Below are 11,750 nucleotides of genomic sequence, written 5' to 3'. Positions count from 1 at the left end.
TCAGTGGGGAGCCTTCTTCTCCTTCTCCCTCTCCCACTCCCCCTGGTTGTGCTCTCTCTCTTTCTCTCTCTCAAATAAATACATAAATACAATCTTTATTTTTAAAAAAATTCTGTCCTATGGCCATGTGGCGGCATTTGACCAGCCTGGGGCGATCACACGGCCAGGAGACAAGTTGGCCATTTAATGTCCTTTCCTGGGGTGGTTCATCTGAATGGGACAGAAAAGGAGCTCTGTTCCTCTCAGCTGGCTTTCCTTAGGGGAAGACATTCTGGCCGGCAGCCACATTCCTGGCTTGGGGAGTCATCCTGGGCACCGCAGAGAGAGGTAGAGAGCATCCTGGGGACAGAGAGCCAAAGGCAGCCACCCGGGGTCCTGCCTCTCTTCCTTCAACTGGAACATCGCAGCAAGGTCGCACGGAATGGGTCCCACCAAGCCACCAAATGTTCCATGAACATTCCTTGTGTTCCACGAATCTAAGCTGCCTTCCTGTCACTTGCTTTCGAAAGAAATCACCTGATCACAGACATGTTCTGTGAGTATGCTGAACATTGTGCCCCCTTTTCTTTTGGATGCTGGACGATATTGCTGCTGTTGTTCTAGAACTGAAAACGTCTTTATACTTGGGAATTCTACTCATGGCCAGACTAGTTTCTGTTTTGTTGATTTGTTTGGTGTTTCTTGTTTGTTTGTCTGTTTTTGCCATATAAACACAACGTGGCCCACTAACACGTTACTGCTTACTCTGTATTTCGGAGTTTCCTCTTGGAATAGCCTGCCAGTAGCCAAGTCGTTGCATCAAAGGAAATAACTTTTAAAAAGCTGAAGCCACGGACCGACCAGCCGGCTGCCGGGAGAGCTGCGCCCACCAGCCGGCCCACTTCCGCACGGCCCGACCGGCAGCATTCCTCGGCCACCTGCTAACTCCCGCCGGGAGAACCGGCCTCTCCCGGCTGGCTCTGATTTGCATTTACTTGATTAAGGAGGCCGGACCTTTCTCAGTAAAGCCTATTAGTCAAATTGGTTGTCGTTTTGAAACACTTTCCACAGTTCACGATTAGCCATTTTTCCCTGTAAAGCATGCCTCGTGGTCTCCGCGCTGGGAGCTGCGTCTGTTTCGTCCGCCTCGACAGTCCCGGTGGCTGGGTCGGTGGTGGCGGGCACCGCCTGCGCTCAGGAAACCGTGCGCAAGGACGAACCCGCGAGCGAACTGGGGGTGACGACCCCCCGCTGGGGGACCGAAGCGAGAACCCGGGGCGGGGCGGGGTGCCCGGGAGACACCGCATCCGCGCGCCCCGCGCTGCAGCCCGCGGCCACCAGGGGGCAGGCCCGCGCCGACCGTCTGCGCCACGCGGGCCGGGGCCGGGGGCCGCCGCACACCCCGCGCGCCCCGAGGCGGGCGACCCCGGCCCCACTCACTCCCAGTCCGCGCCCGCACCCGCTGCGCAGGCGGGAGAACCGAGACGGGGCTCCGTCCGCAGACCGGCGACCACCCGCCGGGGCTGGCGGGGTCGACCGCACCCGGTCCCGAGCCGGGACCCCGCGGCCCGGGCGGGGAGTGGCTGCCCCAGCTCCGAGTCCGGCCCTGACGTCAGCCCCGTGCCCCAAATAACTTCCTCTGGAGACTCTTCCGCCGCGGCCGCACGTCCCGGAGCCCGGCAGCCGCGCCCACCGGCCGGGTCTTCCCAGAACGCGCTTCCGCCCCGCCCGCCCCGGCCCTCGGGTGCCGGGAAGCCCCCCCCCCCCCCCCCCCCCCCCGCCCCCCGGGGGGCGGGGGCCCCCCCCCCCCCCCCCCCGGCCCATGGCGCGCGGGAGAAGGGTGCAGCCCCGGGGAGGGGACGGGGGTCGGGCCCACCCTAGTTGGGGGGGTGGGTCCCGGGACGCAGGTTCTCCCGGGGCAAGGGCTGTGAGGGATGCTGGGGTCAGCTAGGGATACTGCCCCCACACCCGCAGTGCACCCCCGCCCTTCGTTCGGTAAGCACCGGTGACCCGGACTTCTCCGTTTCCCCGTCCTCATCAGGGTAAACCACAGACCTGATGCCCTGATACCAAGTTGGTGCTCAATAAATCAATGAATGAAACAATCAATGAATGAATGAAACAGGGAGGGTGGTGGGCCTGCTCCCGTCAGCTTATGTGGGGCCTGTGGCCAGTTGGGGGGTGTCTGGTCAGTGATGGTGGAATCCCAGACCACAAGCACCCAAATGGGGCGGGCACACCCCTACCCCAAGACTCTAAGGTATTTTGGGCCAAGGGGTCTGCTCTCTCCGGGTTCAGGCACAGGTCATGGAGAAGTTGGAGTTCTGGGGCACCTCCTTCCGCTGAGAGGAACTGGGCAGGCCAGGCCAACAGGTCCAGCGGCATAGCCAAGCCGACACTCACCTCCAGCATAAAACCCCACTTCATGGAGCCCTGCACCTTGAGCCGGTGCTCACGGACCTCCGGCTCCCACTGCGCCCCCGCCCGGTGCCCCCGCCAGGCTGAGACCATGAGGTGGCGGCCAGCCATGGCCCTGCTCCTGTGGTTTGGTGAGTACTGGGTGCTGCAGGAAGGTGGTCCGCCTCCTGCCCAGAGGGGCGCCTCCTGGGCTGCCTGGGGCTCGAGAAAATCCCCCACTCCCCAGCCAGACCTGGGGCTGCAGCACCGGCCTCCCTTTCCCACCCAGCGGGCATTGCTGGGCAGGTGGGAAGGCTCCAAGGTTCACTCTTGGGGCAGCGACGTGCGGAAGGCAGGATGAGGCTGGGGGCACAGGTCCAGGAGGACCCTGTGGCAGAAACATGTGAGGGGCTCTCCTCCCTTTGTGCCCCCCCCCGTTCTCTCTGTTGCTCACGGGCCAAGCTCTGGATTTGGGGTTTCTGCTTCCTCCCATCTCAGTCTCTTCCCATCCCCAGATAAAGACATGGGGCTGCATGTGTGCAGGATCTGGACTTGGGGCCCCCGGGTTCCAAAGCCTTGGATCACCTTGTGCTGGGGAGGGGGAGGGGTGGCTGAGATGCCACCTGAGCCTGGGAACCCTCAGGAGGCGGGAAGGGGTTCACCGTAGAGTGGGGGGCGAGGGGTGCAGGCTCTTGCCCCCGCCAGGCAAGGAGGATGTGTGGGGAGGAGCAAGGCCTCCCTCTCTTTCCCCTCTCCCAACCCTGGGTCAGGGTCAGCAGGTGCCAGCCAGAGGGACCCACCTGCCAGGCCCCTTCCCACAGGGCAGGCTGCTCCCTGCCCAGGAAACACTCCCGCATTCCTGGGCTAGCCTGGCCGGCCTGGTGCCACCTCACTTCCCTGTCCTCAAGTCACCTCCCAGGGCCGGGCCAGGTCACTCCAGCCTTCGACTCTGCCGGGGCTCCGGGCTTCCTACCAGGGGTCAGAGGACACCAGGGTGGCACTTCAGTGGGGAGGCCCCCATCTCCCCAGGCTCCACGGGGCCTCCCCAACCCTCGCTGCCTGGCTTCTGCCTCCTGGCTTCCTGGCACAGGGATAATGACATCTTTGGAGGGAGCCCATTTCCCCTTGGGGTGTAATGCCATGATTGCTCCTAATGGGGTGAGTAATCACGGTCATTGCCAAAGTGGAAACAGCAGTGTGCATCCACAAACAGCTGCGAGCAGGAGCTGTGGGCTCCTTCAATGCCATCCTCACCCCCCACCTACTAGAACCTTGGGTCTCTCCCATCCCCACCAGCCGAGCCCGACCAGCTATAGGAGGATGGGAACATTGGCCCAAACGGGGGGCGCCTGACACCCCAGGTGGCTCACGCAGCCCCTGACAGGACACCCACCCTGCAGAGCCCAGGACTCCACAGTATGCCTTCCTGGTCAGCCTAGCCCCCATAGCTGTTCTCCTTCTCTCTATACATTCCCTGGGCTCAGGGCCCCTGGAAGGGGGCTCCACCCGGACTGAGCTCCTGGGTCCCTAGGTGAATTGAGACCATGATACTCCCTCCACAGTGAGGTGGGCAGAGCTCTGCGTGGCCCAGCAGGAGGACGGAGAGCTCAGGAGTGGGAGGCAGCCTTCCTAGACAGACCGCACAAGCTAGGAGGGCTGCTCAGAGGCAGTGGCATTTCTCTTGGGACTCGTAGGATTCACACGAGTAGGGACTAGGAGGAAAGGGCCTCTAGGCAGAGCGGTGTTGTTAGTAAGCACCCAGAGGTCAGAAGGCTCAGCCTCTATGAGAAGCAGAGTTGCATGAAGCTGGGTTGAGGAAGTCTGCAAAGACTCAAGAGGGGGGTCCACCGGGCCACAGGAGTGCATACTTGATCCTGGGTGCGGACAGCGGACCCAGCTGCATGTAAGGGAAGGGGGGCTGGCTGTGGGGGGGAACCAGAAGGCCCTGGAGAATCTGCACAGGGAGGGAATGAGCCTGAAGGGACGTCAGTGCCCACGAGGACTGGGGTGAGCTGACGTATCAACCAAGAGCAGAACCATCAGGGCTTAGGAAGAGCAGCTGGTCGGGTGTCTTCAGTCCAATTAAATTATTTTATACTAGGTAAGGGGGGCTGGAGGGAACAACCCTCCCAGGGGACACCTGCACTCTAGAAGGGCACCTGTTAACACAAATCAGGCACTGGAATGTCCAGGGCAGACTTCCTGTCCCCATCACTGGCCTGGGCAGCACGCCTGCCCCCACACTTCTGCCTGGCACCCTTGCTTCGAAAACAGTCAGTCCTGCCTGTGCCTGCTCAGCCCCCTGGGGCCACCTCCTCCCCGTCACAGCTTCATCGTCCAACCCCACCTTCAGCACTGGGAAGCGCACCCCCAGAACAATGCTCTAGCAGGAAGCATGGGGGGCCTTGTAAAAGCCCCCAACATCATGGAGAGGCATGGCTCCGCCCCTGCAGCCCCTCCCCTCCGGGGGCCTGCTGACCTCCTCTGGTGAGAATGAACTTGCCACACCCTCAACTGGACAGCTTCTCCCCACCTCAGCTCTGATCAGATTCCCCACCCCCCAGTCAACCAGATATGCTGGAGGCGCTGGGAGACCGGCAGGTATTTCTAGAGTGTTGCTGACACTGGGCTGGGGTGGAGGTTTCCTGTGTGCCTCACTGCGTCCAGAGATGTGGCGGGTGACGGGTCCTGGGGATACGGACTCTACTCTGACCCCTCTGCCTTCTCCCCTGGTGGGGTGGCCCAGCGGGGGGTCTCAGGCTCCAACACACTGAGATGCCAGACAGGTGTTCGGTACTTAGGGGTCTGGAATCTTGGGGGGACTGACCCATGATGCCACTGGCTGGCTTCTCTCTACTCCCTGGAGACTGCAGAGACTTGAACAAGACTCCGGGAAGAACCCTAAGGAGGAGGAGGGGCTGCCCTGACCAGCAGTGGTCAGAGGAGAGGCAGACCTTGGCTTTGGCAAAGCAGGCTGATCACCCCCTTTTTTCTCACCTCCAGGGACTCAGGGAGTTGCAGCATCAAGTGGTAAGCATCTGAGGCCCCTGGATGGGGTCAAGGGCAGGGGCCCGTCTGAGAGCAGCAAGACTGGCCAGAGGCTCGCACAAACCCCTGGAGCGAGGCTCAGAATCCAGGGGTGGGGCACGGGGAACCCCAAAGTAAGGAACAGCTGTGGCTCCACAGAATGAGAGCCAAGACAGGAGAGGAGGAAGGCCTGACAGGCGGTGCAGCAGACACGGGAGCCCAGCGAGGCATGACGCACAGGGGAGGCGGGCAGGGAAGCGTGACAGCGGAGAGGCTAAGGGCCATCTAAAATCGTTCTGCCGTAACAGTAACAGACGCCACAGGGTCACCTACGTGTGTGGGACAGTCCCAGTGCCTGCTGTCCCTCCCAGAGCCTGTTTGCCGGGCCCTGGGTCAAGACCTTTCCAAGAATTATCTGAATCCTCTCCATGTCTCATGACTGGGGAGGTAGGCCTGAGGTCACGATTTCAGAGGTGAAGGGCGGGGGAGGGGGGCTTTCCCACAGCCAGGAGGGGTCTGCCTGTGACCGGTCGCCCACGCCCTTGACCTGCCCAAGGTCTCCCTGCAGATCAAGGGTAAAGAGGGCCCAGAATTGGGCAGAAAGTGGAAACGGGAGTGTGGGGCTAGGAACCAGAAGGACACCCAGTGAGTGCCGCCCCGGCTTTGTCCCTTAGTGTGCGGGCACCCAAGAATGCTGAACCGGATGGTGGGCGGCCAGGATGCCTTGGAGGGCGAGTGGCCCTGGCAGGTCAGCATCCAGCGCAACGGAAGCCACTTCTGCGGGGGCAGCCTCATCACAGAGCGCTGGGTCCTCACGGCCGCGCACTGCTTCTCCAAGTGAGTCAGTGGGCCCCAGGCTCCCTCCACACCCAGCACGGGCTCGGCGGTGCTCCAGCACCTCGGACAGCGCCATGGCCCAAAGGGAGGACCTCCTCCCCCCCCCCCCCCCCCCCCCGGCACTGGTCTCACCAGTGAGGCCCTCTGCCAGGCCTGGGGCCATGGCCCTGCCACGCTGGCAGGCTCAGCCAACATCCTGGCTCTCTTCCCTGCCCCCCTCCCACACCTCGAATCCAGGACACTCCCTTTCCGACTGGGACTTGGGTTCCAGATGAGCCTGCAGGCTGAGGTCCCCCACGCCACCAGACTTGGAGCCGCCTGGCCCCAGACCCCCACCTGCTCTCTTGCCTCACCAGTGCTGCGATGCTTTGACATCTGAGGTTCAGAAATGTGGGCTCAGAGGGAGCAGGTCCTTTGCTCAAGCAAGGCTCGCAGGCTGGCCCCCAGCTGGAGCCTGGGGGTGGCAACTTTGCCAACCCTCCCAGGTAGAGACGGTCACAGAGGAGGAAACTGAGTCCCAGGGAACGTGCCGGGTGACTTGCCCGAGGCCATCGGGCTCACCAAGGGTGTACATTCAAGTCAGGAATTAAAGCTGCTTCAGCTTCTAACCCCACCGTACGCCCCCCTGGGGAGGACGGTTCCGAGGACCTCGGGCAGGCACGGTGGCCCGCGGGGAGGGGGCTGGTCTCAGAGGGACCACGAAGCCCCTCCCTGTTTCGAAGCTCCGTCCGACCCCTCCCAGTCTCTCTTCGCCTCACACCAGCCCTCTGCTCTTTCCCACCAGCACCTCCCAGACATCCCTGTACCGGGTCCTGCTTGGGGCGCGGCAGCTGGTGAGGCCAGGCCCACACTCCATGTACGCCCGGGTGAAGCGGGTGGAGAGCAACCCCCTGTACCAGGGCATGGCCTCCAGTGCCGACGTGGCCTTGGTGGAGCTGGATGCCCCGGTGACCTTCACCAACTATATCCTCCCCGTGTGTGTGCCTGACCCCTCGGTTGTCTTTGAGACGGGCTTGAACTGTTGGGTCACCGGCTGGGGCAGCCCCAGTGAGGAAGGTAATGGGGTAGAGCCGGGGGAGGGTGGGGACAGGCCTGCAGAAGGGCAGTGTGTGTGGGGGGAACCACTCCGACCAACACTCTTTTTCTGTTGACTGCATCTCTCCTCCGACGGGGTGAGGGGGTACAGGAAAAGTGAGCTCCAAGGAGCCATGGGCAAGCAGGGAGAAGGGGGGCAGCGAGAGCCCAGGTCCAAACCCAAGCAAGAAATGAGGAGGGACAGAGCTGTGGTTCTTAAGAACGCAGGCCCGTGGGGTGCTCGGTAAGCCGGGGCGCTGACCTGCAGGCTGTCCCGCCCCTCCCAGACCGCCTGCCCAACCCGAGGGTCCTGCAGAAGCTCGCAGTGCCCATCATCGACACACCCAGGTGCAACCTGCTCTACAGCAAAGATACTGAGTTCGGCTTCCAGCCGAAAGCCATCAAGGATGACATGCTGTGTGCCGGTTTTGCCGAGGGCAAGAAGGATGCTTGCAAGGTAGGGGCCGGGTGGGCTGTGCCCGAGGCCGAGCCCTGCTCCCTAAGCCCAGGTCAAGGTGGGAGCCAGCCTGGCTGGGTCCAGGAGGCCCCTGTAGGCGGGTCTGCCCCAGAGCCTGGCATTCCATCAGCTGGGAAGCGCAGACCCCAGGACCCTACCCAGCATGGCCGTCCAGTTCACTGGTGTGCAGTGGGCCAGCAACCTTTGAAAGCCCCTTGGAGGCCAATCAGAGCAGGTGGTCTGGGGGTGCTAGGGAAATGGGCACCCCACAGCAGAAAAGGACCAGCCAGCAGGTGGCCGGGGGGGGTGGTCCCAGGTAGGGACGCTCCTGGAGGAGCGAGGAGGGGTACAAGGAGAGGCAGAGTGGGTGCGGGCACCTGGGTGCCACAGAGGCTGGCTCTTGGGCCCGTGGGCTCTGATCGTGCCTCTGCTTCTCTCACAGGGTGACTCAGGGGGACCCCTGGTGTGCCTGGTGGGCCGGTCGTGGCTGCAGGCGGGGGTGATCAGCTGGGGCGAGGGCTGCGCTCGCCGGAACCGCCCAGGTGTCTACATCAGGGTCACCTCCCACCATGCCTGGATCCATCACATCATCCCAGAACTACAATTCCAAAAGGCCGGGACCGGTGGCCTGACGCGGGAGCCCCGGGGCCAGCAGCCCTCCGTTCAGAACTCTGTGCCGGGCCTGGCGGCCCACGCGGGCCTCTGGGCCTGGGCCCTCGCAGCCCTGCTCACCCTCCTCTGAGCCCCAGGACCCATGATGTACATTTGTAAATAGCGCTCCCTTTCTCTCCCGCCAAACGCCCATGTTTTATTTATGTTCGCATTCCAATAAAAGCCCAGCCTCAGTGCTGGCTCCGAGGTGCCTCAGGGGGAGGTGGGTGGCGCACCAGATCGGGGGCGGGGGGCTGCTGCAGCGCTGGGCTGGGGGCAGAGGCTCCCCAGCGGGAAGGGAGCTGCGACAGGTGCACTGGACACCTGTCCCCCGGCCCCCGCACAGGAGCTTCCCTGCGCCCAGCCCTGTCCCAGCGCCTGCTAATAGCGTCCTCACTGTATACGTTGAAGGCGCCCCTGGGGGCAGCAACAGATACCGGCAGAAAACAACAGGGGCCCCATGGAGGGTCCTAGAGAAGGAAGGCTTTGCTCTCCCACGGCCCCTATGGTGAGTGTCTGAGTCACCCCAATATTCCTCTAAACCCCCTCACCAGCAGGGTGACTTGCCCAAGGCTCTGCTTTCCTACTGCAATGTCGGGGCTGACACGAGGGCTGTTCCTGGTGCCCTGGGATCCCCCCAGGGACTCCTTGTTCCCCGGGTACCTCTTGGCTCCTGGCTCCTTTTCCTCCACACCCTCCCTCAGCATCAACTTCCCAGGGATGAGTCCAAAACTGCAGGAAGTAGAGGGGCTGGAACTGGGTGGGGCCCACGTCTGCTGGGAGACACGGGAGAAGTTGTGACCTTCTCTTAGCCGAGACACAGATCCTGTTCCTGGGCTCCCATGCCCGCACATCTCCCTCATAGGTTCCAAACCCCCTTGCAACAGCCTGGGGGACAGCTCTGCTGGGCCACCAGCCCCGATACCCAGGGAGGCCAGACCTCCCTAAACCTCAGGGATGCAGGGACCAGCACGAGCCCCAAGTCTACACACTGCCTGGGCAGGCCACTCACGACCTTAGAGGTGAGCAGGACGGGTCCCCCCTGCCCAGGCCAGGCCCCACTTCCTTCTTCCATCCCCAGGATTTAGGGTTTAGACCAGACCAGCCAGAGTCTTCAGTGGTTTGTGCAAGGATCCCCAAGAACTCAGAAATGAACTAGAACCTATCACCAGCCCCCCAAGCTCTGCAGCCACCCCTGCTTCCCAGCCACCCTCTTGCGGCCTGTCACCACCAGGAACCCAGCACAGAGCTCTGGAGCTCGGGTCCCCAGAGTGCTCCGGCCCTGCTCAGGTGTGGCCGCCCCGGGGGGCAACCTCAGGCTCGCCGTCTGGCCCAGGCGCACCCACGGCAGGCCCCCCTTGCAGCCAGTCAGCCAGGTTCCTGTGTGGACCGACTCCTGGAAGGTATCCGGGCTGGTCTGTGAGCTCAACAACCATCCATGGGACGAGACTCCTAGGAAGGCAGGGCCTTCCTCCCCCCACACACACCTGTGCAAACATGTGTGCACACGCACGCACACACACCTCCGTACAAGACACGCACCCGTGCACACACTTGCCGGCGTACACAAAGGCACAGCTTGCCCAGGCCTGGTGCTGGGAAGAAAGCAGACCTGGGTATTTCTGGAATGGATCCATAGCCACTCAGCAAGCACCTGCTGTGAACCGGCCCCGGGGACAGAGTGCGAACAAATACCAATTCCCTTCTGTGCCCCACTTTGTCTGGGCACGTCCCCACCACCAGGCAGGAAGGACTGGGAGGGGAGGCACTGGGGAGAGGCTCAGAGGGCCCCACCTCCCTGCTGGCTGCTCTGTGGCCCTCTAGGGACCAGGTGGCTTCAAGAACTCCTTCTCCAGACCAGATGGCCTCCAAGTCCCTCGGGTGCGGGGGGTTGTGCAGCAGGTGCACTGATGGGGTCCAGGTCGGGGTGGGGGGAGAGGGTCTAGGCTACGAGTGTCTTGAGGGGAGCCCTAGGGATGAATTCCGGGTCATCCTGGCTGGGAACAGGGGCTGGTCTGGGTCCTGCCTGGGTTAATCCACCGCTCCACTGTGGGGGTAGAAAAAGACGGGCCCTGGGCTGGGATGGGGGGTGCTTCGAGGTTAACTGGCCTCTGGAGGGAGGCCCCTCTGCTGTCTGTGTGTTGAGAGCCCAAGATGAAACCGACTGTGGGAGACGGGACAAGGACCAGGTTCCCCCTGGAGGCCCTGCCACCCCACCTCTGCCTCCTCTTGTGGGCTATTCCAGCTTTCTACTGTCCTGGGGGCACTCCCACCACCCTATCCTCCCGTCTCTGCCACAGGGCAAGGGTCTGGTCAGGATCCTTTGGGACACGGCTCCCCGAACTCGGGCGCACCCAGATTGGGGGCAGACATTGAAGAGTGGAAGAGAAAACGGTCTCGCACAGGCTAGGAGTCTGAAGGGAGAGATTTCCTTCAGGCAGGGGACACCCACAGCAAGCAGGCGAGTGTTGGGACAGGAGCTGAGAAACTGCCCAGCCGTCACCATCCCTTCTCCCACCCTGGGCAGGGTGGCAGCTCCTGCAGAACTTTCCATGTTGCTGCCAAGCCTCGGAGCCACCTGCCAGGGTGCGGAGGGGGCATCGGAGAGCGGACGGACACGGACTAGAAGTCCGTCCACTGGCCTAGGCCAGGGCCCACAGAGAAAAGCCCACCTTGGGGCAACCACGGGAGGAGGAGGGGGCGGACTTCTCCGCAGGCTGCAGTCAGACACAGACATCCGCACCTGTACGTGCACGACGATCAGCCCATGGGAGCCCCAGGAAGGAAAACCACTGGGCCAGCTCCCCAGGCCCCTTCTGGCCTCAAGGGCCAGGGATCAGCCATTGCTCTGAGGTCACAGGACTGGTCCTGGAGCATCTGTGCGGGGGCGGCGGGGGTCAGGGGGAGCCTGATGCAGCTAGGCCAAGGTCAGGAGCTCCAAAGGCAGGGAAGGCGGCATGCGCAGGAGGAAAAGGGGTATGTGTGCAAGTCAAAGCCAGAGACCAACCCCCTTCCAATCCAGGGGCCACCGCCCACACAAACTCCGAGGCACATGCACAGGGGACTCCGTGCCTGGCCGGCCTAAGGGCACAGGCTCGCAGGGATGGACAGACAGCTGCAGCCTGGGGCCCACTGAGCCAGCCACTGCCTCCCACTCTGGGGAAGATGGTAGAAGGCAAGAAAGACCCGCTGGGTGGACACAACAAAGCTTAGGTGGGAGAAGCCAGGCCAGGGGACTAGAAGGTTCCGGACACGGGCTCAGTGGGGGGCCCAGCAGCTGCACACTGCATGTGCCTGCCCACCTCTTCTGTCCTGCCCGCTGGAGCTA

The 11,750-nt window shown here is 62.8% G+C and overlaps 1 protein-coding gene across 1 annotated transcript; it reads left to right on the top strand.

The window, feature by feature from the left end:
* The first annotated feature begins 2,174 nt into the window (after positions 1-2,174).
* On the top strand, positions 2,175-8,513 carry PRSS27 (serine protease 27). The gene is given in 7 exon segments (XM_032846129.1): positions 2,175-2,298; positions 2,301-2,528; positions 5,380-5,406; positions 6,078-6,240; positions 7,025-7,296; positions 7,602-7,771; positions 8,214-8,513. Coding segments are annotated over 7 exon segments (1,284 nt in total).
* Positions 8,514-11,750: the final 3,237 nt, after the last annotated feature.

The sequence above is a fragment of the Lontra canadensis genome, unplaced genomic scaffold (genome assembly GCF_010015895.1).
Source record: "Lontra canadensis isolate GAN:19392208 unplaced genomic scaffold, GSC_riverotter_1.0 scaffold171, whole genome shotgun sequence".
In the NCBI taxonomy this organism is placed as follows: domain Eukaryota; kingdom Metazoa; phylum Chordata; class Mammalia; order Carnivora; family Mustelidae; genus Lontra; species Lontra canadensis.
The sequence above is the reverse complement of the archived record's forward strand: the minus strand, read 5'-3'. Positions and strand labels throughout refer to the sequence as shown.